Source organism: Lycium barbarum, chromosome 1 (assembly GCF_019175385.1).
Source record: "Lycium barbarum isolate Lr01 chromosome 1, ASM1917538v2, whole genome shotgun sequence".
In the NCBI taxonomy this organism is placed as follows: Eukaryota; Viridiplantae; Streptophyta; class Magnoliopsida; order Solanales; family Solanaceae; genus Lycium; species Lycium barbarum.
Genome location: NC_083337.1, coordinates 128,071,800 through 128,094,372, shown reverse-complemented (window position 1 = coordinate 128,094,372; position 22,573 = coordinate 128,071,800). Strand labels below are relative to the sequence as shown.

General features: G+C 35.0%; 1 protein-coding gene across 1 annotated transcript; it reads left to right on the top strand.

The window, feature by feature from the left end:
* The first annotated feature begins 2,516 nt into the window (after positions 1-2,516).
* Positions 2,517-6,935, top strand: LOC132637724 (uncharacterized). The gene is made up of 3 exons (XM_060354773.1): positions 2,517-2,946; positions 3,591-3,962; positions 5,942-6,935. Exons 1-3 carry the CDS (start codon positions 2,677-2,679, stop codon positions 6,560-6,562), a joined length of 1,263 nt encoding a protein of 420 aa, XP_060210756.1. The 5' UTR covers positions 2,517-2,676; the 3' UTR covers positions 6,563-6,935.
* The last annotated feature ends 15,638 nt before the right edge of the window (positions 6,936-22,573 follow it).

Genomic DNA, 22,573 nt, shown 5'->3' with positions numbered 1-22,573 from the left:
AGTCATGGTTTCTGGTCCTTTGTTCTTTTCAATCATGTGCAAAATGTCCTGGTACAGCGGAATGTAAAACAAAATATTAAGCTATTACAGTAATATGTTCACTACAGTGTTTTATCATAAGCAATAAAGTTCTACACTTCCTAAACCAGCTATCCAACTTCAAGTTTAAAAAAGACAGCTTCTATTTTTATTTCTAGAATTTGCATTATATAATTTTACCGGGTAGATGTATCTTTCAGCCACAAAATGCACGAAATATTTGTTACATGGAACGGCAGTTCTGTTTCTGCTTCAAAAATCTATTTGGGAAAACAAAACCTTTTCTTTGAATAGTCAGTACGAGCAGTCAATTGTTGAAGGTTCACGCTCTTATTAGCGATGAAAATCTCATGGTTGTAGAACGTACACTAATGCAACGTATAGAATGCAAATACTCTTATTTCTCTTCTACGCAAATACACTTTGCTTCAATTCAACTTGAACTCTGTTTCAAGACAGTGAACTTCTTTTGGTTTTGAATCCAAGATGTGAAAAAGGAAAGAGGGGACTACCACTATTCGTGCTTATTCTCTTGGAAACCAAAAGAACTCTAAAATTTATACTTTAAATGAACTTACCGAGCCAAATTGCAGATTTCGCTACTACAATTAAACTAATTAGTGGGAGCAGTGGTGGAGGAGCCACATTATTCAAAGAATGGTCAAGTAAATCTTCTTTGTCAGAAAAGCATATATAGGTGAAATTATTTTGATGTATATCATTAGCTTTAAGAAAACTACCAATGTCTTGACAGAGGAAGTTCAAAAAGTATACCATGGGTTCAACTTTCAATTGTGACTTTGAATTTATTTTAATCCCCTCATTCGCAGTTCTACATGCGTATCACTAAGTTGTCTCTACTAATATACTCCCTCCCTTCAATTTTACTTGTCCACAAAAGACTTTGCACTTTTTTAACAAAAACATAAATAAATGAAGTATATATTTTACTATAATTAATATTCATATCAATTGGTATATAGCTATTCTCAATGGATTTTGAGAAATAATATGAGGAATGAGTAATTTTTTTTTTTAATTAAAGTCCACTAGGCTTTTGGCCTAGGGCTAATTTTATAAATTTTATCAAAAAATACAGAAGTCTGTACAACTGTAGCTCAAAAAGCTAATGCAAAAATACAAAATTTAAACTAATGATCTAATTAAGACTTATAACTTGTCTTAATTTGATATTACAAATTGTTAAAAAATTACTAATATAATGAAATTTGAAATAATTGCTCCATAAAGAACTTCTGTTTCTATATCTCACATGCTTTATATTTGACCCTCTATATGCACCAAGACAGTACATTTTCTAACTAGCGACCAGTTCTCAGTAGGATGAGCATCCCGGGGTGCTAATACCACCAACTAAGAAACAACCACTAAATAGAAACTGTATGCCCATGTGTACTCAAGAGGTCTGTTGTGTTCCATGTGCTCAATCATTAAGACCAGTAATTCCACTTCATGTCATTTGTCAAAAGTGCCTCCAACCAGTTGCAATTTATGCTGGTAAAACTTCTCAACATCCTGATTAGACTGTGTTTCGCTGCTTGTTGGTATTCCTTCGGTGTGGTTGTTCTGTGGTACCTGTTGAATTAAAAATCCTCCATTTATGTTAGTTTGTGTACCTGCAACCATTAGCAAACAGTTAGTGTAAAACAAATCCTTCACATTCTCCTCCCAAAGGATTTGAGTGTGAGGACCTCTTTTTCTCCCACCTTCCCCCTATCTTCAGTCTCCTTAACATGATCTAATTCTTAGATAGGGCAGCTGTAATTTGTTACTGTTCACAATTCTTTTACAGTGGCTCTCCATGTCATGAAAGGAATTGAATTGTATGTCCCCTGTGTCCAAAGCTAAATTAGCCAAGTGATCTGCTAATTTGTTTCCTTCCCTATAAATATGCTCTATCACCACCACTTTTTCCTCACTTATTCTCCAAATTTCTTCCACCATAGTAATGTCCTTTGAATAGAGTTCTTCAACAAAAGTGAATCTGTTATATTTATAAACAAGTTATAAACAAGAAAAAAGTAGAAGGGAGAATTATAAATGTTTTTTAAACAAGAAAAACATGCTAAAGTGGAGAATTATAAATGTTTTTTTTATGATAGTGGACAAGTAGAAGGGAAGTACCCTCTCTGCTAAATGATAGCACTAATAATTGGAACATCGTCAGAAAGACACAAAATCACGATTTTAACACACAATCCAGACTTACTGATTTTCCTTTATTCTTTTTCCTCAATCCCCTAATAATATTTCGACCAACAGTCAAAAAAGAGACAGATAAAGTACGTGCAATCACGTCGTTAAACAAAGTAAAGCACGTCGTGTGGTGGCCATCCACTGTCGGTTGGTCTTCCCTCAGTTTCAACTTAAATAATTGTCTCATTTCGAATCTTTCTTTCTTTTTTCCAAATCCTTTTGAACCCAATACGGTTTCTTTTAGCAATTCCACTAGTCATTTTCCCACTTCCTAACACCAAAAGCGACACCCTACCCCATAAAAACAAATTAATAAGTTCCTTGTTATTACCCCCATTTCTCTTCCATAACATTTGTTTTAATCGTTCACTTGCAACATCTATTCTCTCTCTCTTTCTATATCTTGACATTATTATACAGATGATGAGGACACTGTGCCCAAACTTGGATAGAGAAGATGGGCTGGAAACAGTGTTGGAAGTGCCCATACCGGAAGAAATGTTTGCTTCTCCTAAGCATAGGACAAGGCAGAACATGAAATTTCGGAGTGACAATAAGTCAGCTGCTTCTGTTTTTGGTAGCAGAAATGCTGAGATTCAACTCTTGCTTGGTGTGGTTGGTGCCCCCTTGATCCCTCATCCTATCCGTTTTGACCACTCTCTCAACACAAAGATCAATGATCATCCCATTGTAAGTTATTAATCAACCATTCTTCAGTTTCTTACATTTTGATTGAACGGTTAGTTAAAAGAAAATGTTTAGTTGCGTGATCATCTCATCTAAAAGTTGAAACTATTCAAAAATATATACTTTTGTTTATTTAATTATACTTTCAACACGTTTGTCACTGACATGATTCATTATCATGGGCTAAACATGTAAAATAAAGTAGTTTTGGTTATGGATGACGACATTGGGAGAGCCACCCTTGTCCAAGGGGTGTTAATTTGCACTTTTTATTTTTTTTCCCTGCACCCATGTCCGGTACTCGTATTGTGGCCGACTAAATTCGGATACGTGCTAGAAAGTTCCACATGGCTTCCTAACAAAGACGACTCCTTCGCTGAAAAAATATATTGTGTAAATAAGTAGTACTAATTCTTTATGTGTATATATAATATGTTGAATACTCTTGACTTCTTTGTGTGTTATTTCTTTATATTTTGATTCACTTGAGTAAAAATTCTTACTCTATAACTAAGTGGTGATGAAATTTGTACCCAAAATCTCTTATCTGCTTTAATGTAATGTTGAATTATGTAACAATATCATGTAAATAAATATGTTAGAAATGACACATCTTGTTTACTTAGTTATATCTTCAACATGTTCAGGAGGCTTCAATGGCGAAATATATAGTACAACAGTACATAGCGGCAGCAGGGGGAGAACATGCCTTGAATTCCATCGACAGTATGTACGCGATGGGGAAGATAAAGATGGTAGCGTCTGAGTTTACTGCTGGAGATGGCATGGGATTGAACAACGGCAATGTGATGAAGATCAAAAGTGTGAAAAATGGGAGTGGAGAAATGGGAGGATTTGTGTTGTGGCAGAAGAGACCTGACTTGTGGAGCATAGAGTTGGTGGTTTCGGGGTGTAAAATAAGTGCTGGAAGTGATGGTAAGGTGGCTTGGAGGCAAACTCCATGGCATCATTCTCATGCTTCTCGTGGTCCTGCTAGGCCTCTTCGTCGTTCCTTACAGGTACTTCAAATATTCATACTTATGACTTATGAGCTAGTTGACAATTAATTTCTCCACTGCACTGAGGTGTATAATTGTTTTTGACAATCATGTCACTTAGAAAATAATTATAGATAACCCTTTATATAGTTTGTATTGATTAGTAATTAACCTGAAAAACGGCACCCTCTCCATCCAATATATGGTGGTATTTGAATGAACATAATTTTTAAGAAATACATAAAGACTTCTCAAACTTGTGATCAAAATAGGCCGTAGATATTTGTGTGGCTAAAAATAATCTCAGTAATAATAAAATTAGAAATTTAACTTAAAATATTTCTAAATAAGAAAGTATGATATTGTTAATGAAATCGACTAAAAAGAAAATACATTACTAAAATTGAGATAGAAAGTGTAATTTTAGCTATTATAAATGTCAAACTACACGATCCAGGGGCAGAACTAAGTAGTTTCATCGGAAAATTACATTGTAGAAATAGAGTATAAATGATCTTTTCTGATTATATGTGAGCTGTTGAATCTCATTGACATGAAAAAAAAAATAAGTATAGTGATAAAAAGGGGTTTAAATTTGCTATAGGTCCTATGTTTAAATTTTACCGTGACATTCTAGAATCTTTTTAAATCCTCTTATATAAATTTCTAGTTCCATTACACAATCTATATTAAACTTCTTTACAATATTAATGTATATAACTTAAATTCAAACAGAGATTACCAAAGTCCTTGCAAAATTTTCCTTTGTTAGTGATGATTTCATAATTTAGGCATCAAGTGAACTGAACTTTTTTACCACAAACTCGAGCAACATGAAGAATGTTGCCCTCTTATGAAAGGACAATAATTGCCAAATAGCCAGGGTTGTATTCTTTGCCCCATGATGAGTGGGAAGAGCGACATTCTTTGACTGTTCCAACTGACAACCATGCATGTTCTTTCACTTTATGTGGGGACTCATGTTTAAATAAATCACTTTAACTGGAACTTGGGAAATGTGAAGTCAACATCAAGATGATCAAAATTCCTTTGGTATTCATATATTGTTTTTTTAACTTTTGCATTGAAGGTGGAGGGAGAGCCTACTTATAAAGCTGATTTCCATATGTCATGGCAGCTTTTTTCTTTTTCTTTTTCTTTTTTGGGCCATTTTCCTATGAGGACCTGAGTTGTCCATCCACCAAATCAATGATTGATTAAATGAGTACTCCAATTAACAACCTATTAGTATGAACGTGCACAGATCTTAGCCTTAACCTCTATGATCTGGTATAGACCAAAAAGTCAACATTTATGTTAGGGAAAAGGGGACGAATATTTGCCTGTTTTATATGAAATTGAATAACTTTTTCTCCATTAAATTTTTAATCTAATATTATGCCCACCGTTAAGAAAGCTCCACCCGAGGGTACTTTTAATAGTTACCAGAAGTTAAGGAGTAAATTTGAATCTTTCTAGCATTTAAACACTGAAAGTCTATTCATTCCAGTTGGAGCTCCTGTTATGGCAAAAGCAAATACGAAATGATTTGCTAATAACAAGAGTATGGATGAATAAAAAATGTAATGAAGAACAAAATTGAGTAATTTCTAAAATGATACAGAGACAAATGTGGACCTTTTCTCCCTTTGAAGTTATAGCTCGTCAAGAATCCTTCCTTTTCCTCTAGTGTAATCTATAACGGCAGATCACATGATTAAATAACAGAACATCAACAAATTCAAATAACTTGACCCCCATCAAATTAATCTGCAGGGCAAGCTTCAAAAACATCTAATGACAAACTAGAAGTCAGCACTTCTGTTTACGTATGTTATACGTATATTTACGTATATCATATGTATACTGTATGTATATTTACACTTGATATAAAAAATCTGGAAATTTGCTGGCTTTATTTTTTTGAGCGGTCCAAAATGTAATTATCCCTTCGGTTGTTTATGCATGAACTAACTGGCTGAAATGAATTATGTTCACAGGGTCTTGATCCGAAATCCGTTGCTAATTTATTCTCCACGTCCATTTGTGTTGGAGAGAAAACAGTGAATGAAGAAGACTGCTTCGTACTAAAGCTTGAAGCAGAGCCCTCAACTCTAAAAGCAAGAAGCAGCGACAAGGTTGAAGTAATGAGGCACACTGTGTGGGGGTACTTTAGTCAAAGAACAGGCCTCTTATTCCAGCTTGAGGACACTCATCTTTTAAGGATTAAAGCCCCTGGAAATGATGTCTTTTGGGAAACAACAATGGAGTCATTAATCCTCGATTATCGAACGATTGATGGTGTTAATATTGCACATGCTGGTAGGACATCAGTTTCTTTGTTCAGAATTGGTGAGAACTCAGAAGGACACACTAGGACAAGGATGGAAGAGGTTTGGACTATTGAAGAAGTCGATTTTAATATAAAGGGACTATCTGTAGATTGTTTCTTACCACCTAGTGACTTGAAGAAAGAAGATGAAGTGAGTCATGATGTAAACAAGAAATCTCGGTTGGGATTCAAGACTCCTAAACTAAGAACTTCTAGGAGAGGTGTATCGAAAATAATGGTTATTGATGAAGAAGATCTTGAAGACTATGAAGCCGATGAAGAATCTTGATGTCTAATTGCGAACATATATAATATTCTGTGGTCATTTTTGTATATGGAGCACCACTAGATATGTTATGTCATAAGTATTTGATATAGGATTTAACTTGTATTACACTAACAGTATAAAAAAAATTCAGTGACTCGGTTGGAAAGTTGTTTTCGACTGATATGATGAGGTCAAATAATTTGCTAATTTGAGGCTTCATTTCCTGTAAAATTCCTCTCTTCACCCCCTTTTTCCGTGGGATTCTCGTGTAAGCTTTGAGTAAGGATATAACAATATCCGTGAAGCAAATTATCATTGACATTGCTCTGTAGTATTAAGCATGTACCTTCATATTCATCGAAAAGTCATATGAAAGCTACAAAGTTACGATGTACATATATACTTCCATGGAAATCGAACCCGCAACCTCTTCTTTTTTCTTCCAAGGCTCTAAAACATGGAACTTGAATCAATAGGCATTAGCTGTAAGCCTTACCTTAATGCTTATTTTCAAAAGAATATTTTAAAGCTAGTGAGTAATTATATTGTTGTCGAGCTAAAATTTCTAACATCAATTTTTTTGTCATTATTTGTTCTTCCTGTAATCAATTCTTGGCCTCACTTTTTTTAGTTCTAAATTTGTAATTATTGTTCCGGTGAGAACTCAGAAGGGCACACTAGAACAAAAGGACGGATGATTTTGTACAATTTTTTATGCACTGATTAACTTGTCCCCATGCCTTAGCTTTTCTCCTAGGAGTCTTTGCAAGGTTAGCTAGCTTGAAACATGAAAAGTGTGAGGACATAGGAACGATAAGTATGCAACAAAATGTGCAGATGATAAGCACCAGCATGTCCATTGCATTTCCTGTTGGATTAGTAAAACCCAATCCAATTTGGACCAGGCCACTTTTGCCCTAAAATCCACTATATAGGATCAACTTAGGTCTTATTTTCATATAACACAAGAGGAATTCATACCAGTCATATAGAGAGAAAAACGTGAGAGAGAAAGTAGATTTTCGTTCAGAAATTTTCTACTAAAGCGGTCTGCTTCAAACAGCGTTTTCCGATTCGTTAACCGTTGGATCGTTCTCAAATTTGAACAGGGGGTTCTCAACATCTGGTTCTTCGATTTCAATGGTGGAGATTGGATTTTGTAGTCTATAGCTCCAGTTTTCGAGTACAAACAGTAGCTTGATTTTAGGGGTAATGATTTCTCTCCTTTCTTCACTAGTTTTGGTGCTATCTTTTATGTATTGTTACTCCGTCTTTGGTGGTGATATTGTAGCCATTTAAAGAACATTGTTGTAACTCTTGTTGATTATAGTTGAGCTTTTGTGGGCCGGAGGTCCAGTGGATGTTTCCTCTTCACCTTGAAGGAGTTTTACCACGTAAATTTGGTGTCTCTTGCAATTGATTTATTTTTGCTTGCTTTGCTATTTTGTTGTTGGTATAGTTGTTGTCCGGATTACCATTTGTGCTAGTGTTTATTGTCTTCTCTTGGTTCAAATAGTGAGGGAAGTTTTGACTTGGGTATTTCTTCCGTTGTTACCTCGTCGTGCAATTTGGTTATTGCTTGTTTCTTCCCCACATTTCCCTGAACATAATGTTAGGTTTTTGGGTTTTCCCTTCCTATGTGGAATTGGATTAATAAAACCCAATCCAATTAGGTTTTTGGGTTTTCCCTTCCTATGTAGAATTGAATTAATAAAACTCAATCCAATTTGGACCAGGCCAATTTTGCCCAAAATTTCCTCTATATATAGGAACAATTTAGGTCTTATTTTGAGAACACAAGAGTGAATTCATAGCAGCCATATAGAGAGAAAAACGTGAGAGAGAAACGAGATTTTCGTCCAGAAATTTTCTGCTACAGCAGTCCGCTTTAAATTGCGTTTTCCGATTCGTTAACCGTTGGATCGTTCTTAAATTTGAGCTGGAGGTTCTCCACATCTGGTTCTTAGATTTCAACGGTGGAGATTGTATTATGTGGTCTTTAGCTCCAGTTTTCGAGTACGAACAGTAGCTCATTTTTGGGGTGATTTCTCTCTTTTCTTCGTTTGTTTTGGTGCTATCTTTTATGTATTGTTGTTCCATGCTTGGCTTTGTTGTTGTAGCCATTTGGAGAACATTGTTGTAACTCTTGTTGTTTATAGTGGAGCTTTTGTGGGTCGGAGGTCCCGTGGATGTTTCCTCTTCACCTTGAAGGGGTTTTACCACGTAAATTTGGTGTCTCTTCCGTTCGATTTATTTTTGCTTGCTTTGCTATTTTATTGTTGGTATAGCTGGTACCTGGATTTCCATTTGTGCTAGTGTTTATTGTCTTCTCTTTGTTCAAATAGTGTGGGAAGTTTTGACTTAGGTATTTCTTCCGCTGTTACCTCGTTGTGCAATTTGGTTATTGCTTGTTTCTTCTCAACAAAGTGGTATCAGAGCTTGTGGTTGTATTTGGTTGTGTTGATTGTCTATTTGAATGATGGAGGCAAATATGAGCAAGATGGTTTGTTTAAATGGTAGTAATTACCATATTTGGAAAAGCAAGATGAAAGATCTTCTATTTGTCAAGAAGTTACATTTACCTGTGTTTGCTTCTAAGAAACCCGAGTCTATTAAAGATGAAGAGTGGGAATTTGAGCACTTACAGGTTTGTGGTTATATTAGGCAATGGGTTGAAGATAATATTCGAAATCATATTGTGAATGAGACAAATGCTAAAAGCTTGTGGGAAAAGCTCGAGACACTTTATGCTTCAAAGACTGGCAATAATAAGTTGTTTCTACTGAAACAATTGATGAATATTAGATACAAAGAGGGCAGCCCTATTTCTGATCATATCAATGATTTTCAGCGTGTCTTTGATCAGCTGTCTAGAATGGGTGTCAAGTTTGATGAAGAAATACAGGGACTTTGGCTTCTTAATACTTTACCAGACTCTTGGGAAACCCTTAGAGTTTCTTTGACTAATTCTGCTCCCAGTGATGGTGTAACTATGGAATATGCTAAGAGTGGTGTTTTGAATGAAGAGATGAGAAGAAGATCTCAAGCTTCGTCTTCTTCAACTTCACACTCCGATGCTTTGGTTACTGAAGACAGGGGGAGAAGTAGTTTCATAGGTCAAAATGATAGAGGTAAAAGTAGAAGCAAGTCAAGAACCTCCAGGTACAAGAATATTACATGTGACTATTGTCACTTGAAAGGGCACATCAAGAAACATTGCTACAAGTTTAAGAGAGACCAGAAAAAGCAAAAGAAAGAAGGCGATAATGAAAATCGTGTTGCTGTTATTGCTGAAAATGATCTTCTCGTTGCTTGTGATAAAAATGATATCAATCTTATTTGTGATGAGTCTACCTGGTTTGTGGATTCAGGTGTCACTTCTCATGTCACGCCAAAGAAGGAATTATTTTCTTCTTATACTCCGGGTAATTTTGAAAATTTACGAATGGGAAATGATAGTGAGGTTGAGGTACTTGGTATTGGCACAGTTTGCTTGAAAAGTAAGAACGGTTCGAGGTTGGTTCTTAACAATGTCAAGTATGCTCCAGATGTTCGTCTAAATTTAATTTCTGTAGGAAAGCTTGATGATGATGGTTATGATCAAACCATTGGTGGTGGCCAGTGGAAGCTTCTTAAAGGTTCAATGGTTGTGGCTCGAGGTTACAAGATGTCTGACTTGTACTTATTTCAGGGCTCCATTTGTGGTAACTCAGTAAATTTGGTGGAGAATGATACTTTATCAGAATTATGGCATAGAAGGCTGAGTCATATGAGCGAGAAGGGGATTGATAACTTGGCTAAGAAGAATTTGCTTTCTGGAGTGAAACAAGCAAAGTTAAAGAGATGTGTTCAGTTCTTAGCCGGGAAACAGAAAAGAGTTTCTTTTCAGAGTCATTCACCTTCAAGAAAGCATGATTTGCTGGAGTTGGTACATTCTGATTTGTGTGGTCCTTTTAAAGTAAGCTCTCGTGGTGGTGCACTTTACTTTGTGACTTTTATTGATGATCATTCTCGCAAACTCTGTGTATTTCCTTTGAAGTCCAAAGATCAAGTACTTGATGTATTCAAGACTTTTCAGGCCTTGGTTGAAAGACAGACAGGGAAGAAACTAAAATGCATCCGCTCAGACAATGGTGGTGAATACATTGGTCCCTTTGATAATTATTGTAGACAACAGGGTATTCGGCATCAAAAACCTCCTCCAAAGACTCCTCAGTTAAATAGTTTAGCATAGAGGATGAACAGAACTCTAGTTGAGAGGGTTAGATGTTTGCTTTCAGATGCTAAGCTACTAGATTCATTTTAGGCAGAAGCACTTAATACTGCTGCTTATGTTATCAATTTATCTCTTACTGTTGCTTTGGATGGTGATGTCCCTGACAGAGTTTGGTTTGGTAAGGATGTCTCTTATGCTCATCTGAGAGTCTTCGGGTGCATGTTCCTAAGGATGAAAGGTCAAAGCTGCAAGTTAAAACTAAGCAGTGTATCTTCATTGGTTATGGTCAAGACGAATTTGGCTATCGTTTCTATGATCCAGTTGAGAAGAAACTTGTTAGAAGTTGTGATGTTGTGTTCTTTGAAGACCAAACAATTGAAGATTTTGACAAAGCTGAGAAGGTTGATTCTCAGAGCAATAAGAGCTTAGTTGATGTTGACCCTGTTCCTATGACTATTGCACCTGAAGAAAATCTTCAAAATAATGAAGATAGTGATCATGTTCAGAATAACCAGCATGATGTTGTTGATGCTCCAGTGGAAGATGATGTGATTGGCCAGCAACCAGTTGCTATTGATGTTCCAAAGAGTTTTCTCAGAAGATCTATTATAGAGAAAGTACCTTCATCTCGTTATTCTCCCAATGAGTTTGTACTCTTGACTGATGGGGGAGAACTTGAAAGTTTTGATGAGGCCATGGATAGTGAAGAAAAAGAAAGGTGGTTTGATGCTATGCAAGATGAGATTAAATCCTTGCATGATAATCATACATTTGATCTGGTTAAGCTTCCTAGAGACAGAAAAGCTTTGAAAAACAGGTGGGCTTTTAGGGTGAAACATGAAGTTGGTAACCCAGTTCCACGGTACAAGGCTAGATTGGTTGCCAAAGGATTTAATCAGAAAAAGGGAGTTGATTTTGATGAAATCGTTTCTCCATTTGTGAAGGTGTCCTCTATTCAGGTTGTCCTAGGCTTGGCTGCAAGTCTAGATTTAGAATGTTGCTTGATCGCCGGGATGACGGTTTCCTTCACATAGTCGGGAGGGGGAGAATTGTTTTTTTGGATTTTCCCTTCCTATGTGGAATTGGATTAATAAAACCCAATCCAATTAGGTTTTTGGGTTTCCCTTCCTATCTGGATTGGATTAATAAAACCCACTCCAATTTGGACCAGACCAATTTTGCCCAAAATTTCCTCTATATATAGGATCAATTTAGGTCTTATTTTGAGAACACAAGAGTGAATTCATAGCAGCCATATAGAGAGAAAAACGTGAGAGAGAAAGCAGATTTTCGTCCAGAAATTTTCTGCTACAACAGTCCGCTTTAAATTGCGTTTTCCGATTCGTTAACCGTTGGATCGGGCTGAAATATGAACTGTGGGTTCCCAACATCTGGTTCTTTGATTTCAACGGTGAAGATCGGATTTTATGGTCTTTAGCTCCAGTGTTCGAGTACGAACAATAGCTCATTTTTTGGGGTGATTTCTCTCTTTTCTTCGCTAGTTTTGGTGCTATCTTTTATGTATTGTTGCTCCATGCTTGGCTTTGTTGTTGTAGCCATTTGGAGAACATTGTTGTAACTCTTGTTGTTTATAGTGCAGCTTTTGTGGGCCGGAGGTCCCGTGAATGTTTCCTCTTCACCTTGAAGGGGTTTTACCACGTAAATTTGGTGTCTCTTCCATTCGATTTATTTTTGCTTGCTTTGCTATTTTATTGTTGGTATAGCTGCTGCCTGGATTTCCATTTGTGCTAGTGTTGATTGTCTTCTCTTGATTCAAATAGTGTGGGAAGTTTCGACTTGGGTATTTCTTCCGTTGTTACCTCGTCGTGCAATTTAGTTATTGCTTGTTTCTTCCCAACACATAAGCATTCACAAAGGATTAAATCAATAACAAACAAGGTTGCCTCGATATAAATAGTAAATACCATAGAATCTAACTGATATTACTAAATTTGCAAAAATTTACATGGATCAGCCTTCTTGCCTTTGTCATGTCTTAATATTTCCCTTCCCTGTGCAGAGCCATGTCAACTGCATGCTCAAGTTAGAAGAGTTGCTTTGTCGTGGGGGCTTGCATGTCACATTTCTTAACTCAGAATTCACTCATAATCGTTTCTTAAGTTACACTGACATTCATTTGTATCCCAATTTACACTTCGAAACAATTCCTGATGGGCTTCCAGATAATCACCCAAGAACTGGTGACCGCGTAGTGGATCTCTTTAACTCTATTAACACTGTCACGAAACCACGACTTATGGAGATGATCATTGCTGGTCGATTTGATAGGCCACCTCTTACATGCATTATTGCCGATGGAATTATGTGCTTTACTATAGATATAGGAAGAAAGCTCAACATCCCCACCATACTGTTTAGAATAGTTAGCGCTAGTTTCTTTTGAACATTTTTCTGCCTCCCAAACCTCATTGAAGCAGGGGACCTTCCAATAACGGGTACTCCATTGGCTATATGTTAAATCAATATCCATTTCTGGAACTATTTTAAGTTGATCTGGTTTTGTTAATTTTATAGCTTTAATTCCTTGATTTCCATGATGTTATGTTGTGGAGTTAATTTATACTATATACGTACATTGTTTTTTTACGCTATCACTGTAATTTAATATGGTATAACAAGTTACCTGCTTTACATTCCACGTAACTAGTTCCACTTATTATGGATATGGTAAGTTAATTATAGTTATCTTTTAAGTGATCTGATGTGTAAAAATCCTTCTACAATATTGGGCCGGGTGTATCATAGTTAAATTCGTTGTGTTATATATGCAGGACAAAGTGATATGGATAAACTACTCTCCGACGTCTCGGGTATGGAGTCCTTTCTATGGCTTCGCGATCTTCTTATTTTCTGTCGTGCAACTAATCTTGGTGACCCCGGTCTTGAGATGGTCATGCTAGCAACTCAACTTACAAGAAGCGCGCAGACGGGTTTATTCTCAACAGTTTTGAAGAACTTGAAGGGCCAGCGCTAGCCCAAATAAGCAAAGCACATTCCAAAGGGGAACTTTCATAAACACAAGATATATAAGAGTTAATTATATAATATACAACTAATTTAGATATTACAAATTATGCAATTGAAAGCTAAAAACTAGGAGATTATTGCTATGAATAAAAAGCTAAAACTAAGGAGATACCCTATATTAGTGATAACATAATTAAATGCATATAAAAACATAATAATTACTTACCTAAAAAAACTCTGGCACAATCTATTAGTAAGCTAATTCATGAATTTTAACAAAAACAAAAAGTTAATATATATATATATATAATATTTTGAACAAGTACATATATTAATCCATCTATATACTGTATATTGTATACTATATGTTATTGTAGAGTAGAATTGGTTGGCACATATAGTAATATATTCATATATTAGTTATATTGTAATATTATATACTATATACACAAAAGGTATCATTATATTATATACTATATATATTATACAAACTTAAAGAAAAATTACATGATTTTACCATAAGGGAAAAAAGCAAGAAGTTGTTGCTACTCCAAGTATATAACCTCCACTTGAAATCAAAGATTTCAAATTAAAACATTTTTTCGAATTAGAGCAAATGCTTGATGAAACATTTAAAGGTTTACACATCCGTCCTTTAATAGCAAAGGAGGATGGTAATTTTCATAATATGGATTACAAGGTCAAAGTAGCAGCAAATATTAATAAAATTGATGAATATTACGTAGATAAACCTGTGCAAAGGATGTATTAATATCCTAGACCTACTCCTCAAGATATCTTACTAGAGGAGCATGTTATTACCAACAGTTATAGTGGTAAAGAGATCTATGAATGGAACATAGATGGTTATAGTGAAATACAGATTTATTGTAAGATACATAGAATGTTGATGTATAGTACGATTTGTAAGGCTAATAAGAATAATGAGCGAAATATTACAGTTATGATTATTGCTGGTTTTACTGGCCAATTAAAAGGTTAGTGGGATAATTATTTAACCCAAGAACAACGTGCTAATATCCTGAATGCTATAAAACGGGAGCAAGGAACTCAAGAACTTGTTATAGTTCCAAATGTTGTTTATTCATTAGTTATTAATATTATAGAGCATTTTTCAGGAAGATGATCGGATAATAATGAAACCATTAGGACCATGCTTCAGAATTTAAGATGCAAAACCCTTACCTCATTTAGGTGGCATAAGGATTTATTCCTTTGTCGGGTTATGGAATTACCGGAGTGCAATGATACTCATTGGAAATCCAAATTTATTGATGGATTACCCGCCATTTTTGCAGAAAGAGTTAGAAAAGCTCTTAGAAAAGGAGAAGGTAGCATCAATTATGATGACTACACTTATGGTAAGTTAATAGGAACATGTATGCAGGAAGGTTTAGCCTCATGCAATGAGATCAAGCTAAATCAGCAGATTAAGAGACATGATCTGAATGATAGACAACAATTAGGAGAATTTTGTGGGCAATTTGATATGGATATTCCACAGACCAAAGTGCCTCATAGGCACAAGAAAAAGAATAAAGATTTATAAGCATGGAAAGAAAAACGCTTGCAAAAGAAAGCAAGGCGGAAAAAAGAGTTCAAGAAGAAAAAGGATTATGTTAAATCCAAAAATCCAAAAGCCTGTTATAAATGTGGCAGAGTTGGTCATTATTACAAAAATTGTAAAGTCAAGGAAAAGATTAAGAGTCTTGATATTGATGATGACCTAAAAGAATCGTTATATGAACTTTTATTAAATTCAGAACCAGAAGATTCAGGCTTTGAGTCTGACAAATCGGAGGACTCTTCATCAAATGAAGATCTTAGAGTTCTTGGAAATGAGATTTGTACCTCTACAAGTTCAGATGAAAAATGTGCACCATGTCAAATGAGACAACCTGTACGAGCAAGGGTAATAAAGAAGAAGATGAATTTCATAATCTGTTCTCCCAATTCCAAGACACCAATATCAATGTTTTAGATGGTAATAACCTTATGGATTTGTTAAAAATTATTAAAGATCCAGAGCTAGGGTATCAAATCATTAATAAGGTGAATGAAGCACCCTAGAAACTAGAAATTCAGACTGGTATTCAGATACAGGAATCAACAGGTCCATACACCATGTCAGAAGTTAAAAAAACTTCTTCAACAAAGGAGAAATATCATAAGTACTCCAGCCACAATCCATGATTTGGAAAAAGAGATTAATAATCTCAGACATGAGATCTCCACCCTCAAAAAACATAATATGCTTCTAGATGAAAGGATTTCTAGAATTGAGAACAGAGAAAAACAAATTATGAAAATCCCAGTGGATAACACCATAGAAGATACATCTGTGGACGTAAGTACCAGTAAAGAAGGAGAATTTCTTAGAACTCTGGAAATTATTACTTCCCAAATTTGTTTGATAAAAGTTACTCTTTTAATTGATTATAATTTTAAAAAGGAATTTGCTGCTTTAGTCGATAGTGGAGCTGATCTAAATTGTATTCAAGAAGGTTTAATCCCTTCAAAGTATTTTCATAAAACTATTCATAGTCTTCGATCTGCTAATGGGTAGAAAATGGGAATTACTTTTAAATTACCAAAAGATTATAATTGCCAAGAAAAAGCCTGTATACCAGAAAGTTTTGTATTGGTAAAAGATATTTCCAATCAAACAATTTTGGAAACCACATTCTTTCAAAAAATATTTCCTATCCAGAAATGGGATACTCAAGGTATTATAGGAACCTTTGAGGGGAAAACAATTGAATTTCAGTTTATAACCGAACCTTTTTCAAGAATTTTGAATGAAATCAAAGATAGGTTGATGAATAAACATCGATAAGTCAATTTTTTAAAACAAGAAATTTATACTCTTACTATTGAAGAGATTTTACAAAATCCCAAATTACAGCAAAAAAATAGATTTTCTAAAAATTCAGTTTTCATTACAAATTTGTAGTGATCATCCTAATGCTTTTTGGAAAAGAAAAAAAAACATATTGTTACTCTTCCATATGAAGAAACTTTTTCAGAAGGAAATATCCCTACTAAAGCAAGACCATGTCAAATGAATTCTGAATATTTAGAATTATGAAAAAAATGAGATTTGTTCTCTTTTACGAAAGGGTCTTTATAAGATATTCGAAATCTCCATGGTCATGCACAACTTTGTATGTTAATAAACATGCTAAAGAGGAATGTGGAGTTCCTAGATTGGTTATTAATTATAAGCCTCTTAATAAGGTTTTGAAATGGATTCGATATCCGATTCCTAATAAAAAGGATCTATTGGATCGTCTCCATAATGCTATTATATTTTTCTAAATTTGATTTAAAATCGGGATATTGGCAAATTCAAATTGCCAAAGTAGATAAATACAAGACTGCTTTTAATGTCCCTATTGGGAATTCGAATGGAATGTTATGCTATTTGGATTAAAAAATGTCTCTTCCGAATTTCAAAAAATTATGAATGATATTTTTATGCCTTATCGTAACTTTATAATTGTTTATATCAATGATATCTTAGTATTTTCAACTACTATAGAAACTCATTTTAAACATCTTGATATATTCAAGCAAATCATTATATAGAATGGATTGGTTATATCCAAAGCCAAAAATGTCTCTTTTCCAAATAAAAGTTCGATTTTTAGGCCATAATTGAAAAAGGAAAAATTATTCCTATTAATAGAAATATTGAATTTGTTTCTAAATTCCATGATATTATTACTGATAAAACTCAGCTTCAAAGATTTCTTGGAAGCTTAAATTATATTTCATCATTTTATAAAAATTTGGCACAAGATACATCTATTTTATATGATAGATTGAAAAAGATTCCAAAGTCTTGGACTGATGATCATACTCAAGCAGTTCGCAAAATCAAGGAAAGAGTTAATAATCTTCCTTGTCTTACTCTAGCCAATCCTAGTTGGCGAAAAATTATTGAAACAGATGCCTCTGATATTGGATATGGAGGAATCTTGAAATAATATTCTCCAGATGATAAACAAGAATATTTGGTACAATTTTATTCTGGTAAATGGAATAATAGCCAGAAAACTTATGCAACTATTGCCAAGGAAATCCTTGGTATAGTTAAATGTGTTCTCAAATTTCAAGGAGATTTATATAATCAAAAGTTTTTAATAAAAATTATTGTCAAGCAGCCAAGTTTATGTTTAATAAAGATTGTAAGTATGATGTTTCTAAACAAATGTTTGCAAGATGGCAAGCTTAATTAGCTCCATTTGATTTTGAAATACATTATAAAAAAAAAGGTCAGATAATAGTCTACTTGCTTTTCTTACAAGAGAATATTTGAGTTCATAACTCCGAATTGTTTAAACTGCAGGATGAGACCACAGTTGCAATTCCCCTCTAACAGAGGAAGTGGAGGACAAGGAACTAATAAAGGAGCAGGCCGAGGTACTGTTCTTGCCCAAATGGGTAACAAAAGGCTAATAGCCGATTATATTGCAGGATCTTCCAGTAATACTAAGGAAGAAATTACATATCAGCAATATCTAGATTTTATAAAATCCCAAAAGCAGAAGGATAATATGCCACCTTCATATTCCAATGCCCTCACCGATGATGATCATGAGGACACCGGTTTATATGAACAAAATGACAACAGAGAGTTAATAATTCTCATAGAGAATGTAGACCTCCAATGGAGAGATGAACCTTGGCAAATAAGGCAAAGGTATTTTGATGCAGTGTCATACGCTACAATTACTTATAAATATCGTGTGAATTATGAGCTGGTTCTTTCATCTTTAAGATCAGCATAATTTCAAAATTTCTAACCTGCTAATAGCAAAAAAGTTTATAACTTTTCTAAAATCATTATAAAAAAAAATCTCCAAATGAATGGGAATTAAGTACTTTATAGGAGAGGGATTATATCCATCCTGAACAAAAAATCTCAGTTAAATTTAATTATTGGGATTATGTTGAAGGGTTTAATAAAGTCTTTTTATATGAAAATCCTAATAAGAAACATTCATGTTTTATAAAAATGTGTGCCAATGTTATAAACAAGGCATTCCATATTAGTTTTGTAAATGGTGGATCTATTACGGTCCAACTGTAAAAATAATTACCAGAACCCTTTAAAAGTTTATATACTGAATGGGTTGAAGTTTCTCCGAAAATTATAGAGTTGGAAACTAATACTACGTTCTTTGAAGGAATTGCCAATATGTATTTCTTTATTGAATTTTCTATCCCCTGGATCATGAAATGGTCTGTGGAAGTGGGTAATACCCCACAAAATATACTTTGTCTCAACAGGATTTTTTATACAAAATTCTTGAAGAAATTAATACAGAAATCTGCTGATGAAACTATTCCTGGACAAGAGTTGATAGACCAATTGAGACTATCATAGCCAGTTGTAGAGACTCAATTAATTCCAGACAAACGGAAATTCCCAGTCCTTCCAGCACATTGCCAGAAGGATCCAGATGAAAAAAGGAGTTATATCCAAAGATGAAATGATAGCCGCCTATATGGAGGAATTCAAGAAAGATTTAATAAAAAATATTGACATTAAAATCCCTTCAGATATATCTATGGCATCAGTTGATAATACCACAGATAATGAAAATGATGATGCAAACGATAATGCAAATGAAGCACAAACATGTCTAGCAGGCGAATCTCAAGATCCTGATAATAATAAGGATTTTAAACAATTCATGGCTCAATTAAAAAGCCAACAGGAAGCATCTTCCATCTCCGCAAAAGACAGAGGCAAAACAAAGATAAAGTGATATGTAGGCCCTATACCAAATTGAAATGAAGACTTTGCTTTTATAAAGCAACAACTTTAATTAAAGTTTTGTAATAATTGTACTTTTTTAAAGATAACGTCTTTTGCTTTTTATCTTTACTTTTTTTGCCAGAAGAGTTTGTTGGTCATTTTTTGTTTGTTTGTTTTTGTTTTGATCCAATATAAAAGAATCATTGAAGTAAGGCAGGTTTTCAGAAACCCCCTTCTCTCTACTTGTAAAAATACTCTCTCTATATAATAAAAGTTTGTTGTTTACTATATCTTCATCTTTGCTGAGCACAACTTCTATCCATTAGGTAATTGTTGTTTTAAATTTTAATCTACATATTTATATTTAGCCTAAATGATAGGCTAAAAACCTTGTGTTGGACTATATCTGTAACGACCCGTTCGGTCGTTATTTAATACTTCGCGAACCCATGCCCAATCTAGGTCTACGATCTTAAATAGTAAGCCCTGTGGGGTGTTTAAATGATTAATAGTGGGAAAATCAGTTTCGGAAAGACTTAAAAATTGTGGGCCCGGGGCAGCAGATGGTCCGCTATAGCGGCCAAGGGACCGCCACAACAGTTCCGTTATAGCGAAGCGACGTCCGCCGCAGCAGACGTCACGAACCAGTGGACACGTTTTTTCTATGCTCAATTTTATATTTCACCTTCCTTTTTAATAAAGATCCTCCAAGGTTGCTATTAGGTTTTACAAGAAGAAAAACCCTTGACACCAAGAAAAGAGGTTTTTTCAACATTCTCCACATCTTTCCCCACAACTATCATATCTCATGGATTCGGATAAGAGCTAGGAGGGCGAGTATTTCATGGAAATTCAAATAGTTGTTCGTCATCGAGGTAGGTTATGGTTTACTTGAGTTAGACTTTCATTAGCGAAACGTATATATTGTGTAGAGTTTGACGGGAGATTGCATGATTATGTCTTTAGACACGGAGTTTGGATGGATATATTCATAATCTAGCGAAAGTTATATGCCAATAGTAATTAGGGTAACAACGAGTATTTATTTTAGTACTAGGTGCTACTATTGTTGACGTTTATGCGTTACGGGACAGAAAGTGATTATTTGCGGTGGGTAAAAAGGGGTATTTCGTTGTTTGGGGTTATTATCCCTATATATATATATTTGATTTTCCATATTTATTTTCATTTATAGTGAAATATTCATATGATTGCCGTTCTTGTTAATAAAGAGGACTGTATTACGTGGATTGAAGGAAGGCATAATAGTGTTACGCCCCTCAAGGGCGTAATTCATGACATTTTTTTCAATCATTGCATCTCATGCTTGTGGTTATGTGGTAATACATAGAGCAGGAGGTGATAAGTAAATGACAGTCGTGTTATCCAGGTTGTATGACCGAGTTGGGTTGAATACGAGGTACTATTCGACAGTTAATCACTGGCAGCATTATAAGGTAAATATATTTACATGTATGAAAAGGCACATTTGATCGGGGGTGAGGATGTGGCCTTGATTATGACTCGTGTCCAAGGAGTGCATCTGGAATGAGTGGTGCATGGACGACATGGGTCCCCTACAGGTCATGACTACTGAGCAATAACATCAGTTAGCATGTATGTAAAGCGTGATTAGGCCCTTACATCACATATGCATTGTATTACATTTCATACTTGTATGTCCTTATGTTTGTGTGCTATCTGTCCATTATATTGCATTGTGCATCTCCAATAACTGTGTTGTGTTGTGTGAGGTGTTGATCAATATGAAGGTAAGTGTAAGAGTAAATTTCGAAGCGTAGACTTCTGTAGTGAGTCCGATAGACTTAGAGAGTCCCATGATTGGTGGATGTGTGGTAAGAATGTTCCGTTGACGCATCATATCTTAGTAAGTGAACTGGATAGAAAGCTCTAAGGTTAAAAGTTAGTATAAATGAGGAGATAAGACTTAATTAATTGGCTTAAGGGAATATGGAATAGTACTTCATTGACTAGTCAGATAATCGGTACTACTATAGGGATAAAAGAACCGAATAACGAGGAGTAGAGAGGTAAGTTCGTAGCGGTGTAATAATCTATGTTGGGAGGCTTGAGGGCTGTTGATTTATCTGCTTAGCTTATGGACTTTATATTGTGTTGCGTGAACTAATCTTAGTCGACCTATGATGCTTACCGGTACATGTGGTATACTGATACTACTCTTGCTACATCCTTTTTGGGTGTAGGTATGTTGCAGGTCTAAGTTGAAGTTTCTTTGTGTGGATTACCAGGAATCTTCCTACAGTCTCGCTCATCTCATTCCAGGTAGAGGCTGTATCATTTATTTTGTTTACCCTTGTGTAATAGGAGCTCTTGTACCTATCTAGACTAGATACCAGGGATATTCAATTTTCTTGTATTAATAACAGAGTTTGTATGAGCGTTTACTTGTAAATATTGTGATCATTAAGAATTTGTTATTTATAAAACTGGCTGAATATTGGGTTGGTTGGTAAGGGTTCGCCTACTAGTTAGTAATATTGTAGGTGCCCGCACAACCTGTAAGTTGGGGTCGTGACAGTTGGTATCAGAGCCTAGGTTAATGGTCTCACAAGTACAAGAGCAAATGTCCAGTAGAGTCTTGTGGAATGGTACGATGACGTTCGTTCCCGTCTGCAAGAGGCTATAGGACATCTAGAAGTTTCCCTTCGTTCATTCAATCGTGTTATTCCCAATACGCCGTCTCCTAGATAAATCCAATTGGTATCTGGGTGATTCCAATTGGTATCTGGGTGATTCCAATTGGTATCTTGACGGGCTAATTGGTATCTAGGTGATTCCAATTAGTATCTTGACGGGCTAATTGGTATCTGTCGATTCCAATTGGTGTCTCTCTTTATTGACTCTAGGAAGACCTTCTATGAGTAGGTACGTGTTAATGGTGTGAACAAACGGGAATTCTGTGCTGGTGTTAAATGTTACGAATTGAGTGCTTATTTTAGGAAGATTAGCAAGGTGATAGCGCATTCATACTCGTTAGGTGAAAACCGTGTTGGTATGC

Bases quoted from the DNA above. Each gene is read 5' to 3' on its own strand.
- LOC132637724 (XM_060354773.1), top strand. From the start codon at position 2,677: ATGATGAGGACACTGTGCCCAAACTTGGATAGAGAAGATGGGCTGGAA. The intron at 2,947-3,590 runs GTAAGTTATTAA...CAACATGTTCAG, and splicing joins AGATCAATGATCATCCCATT to GAGGCTTCAATGGCGAAATA. The intron at 3,963-5,941 runs GTACTTCAAATA...TTATGTTCACAG, and splicing joins CTCTTCGTCGTTCCTTACAG to GGTCTTGATCCGAAATCCGT.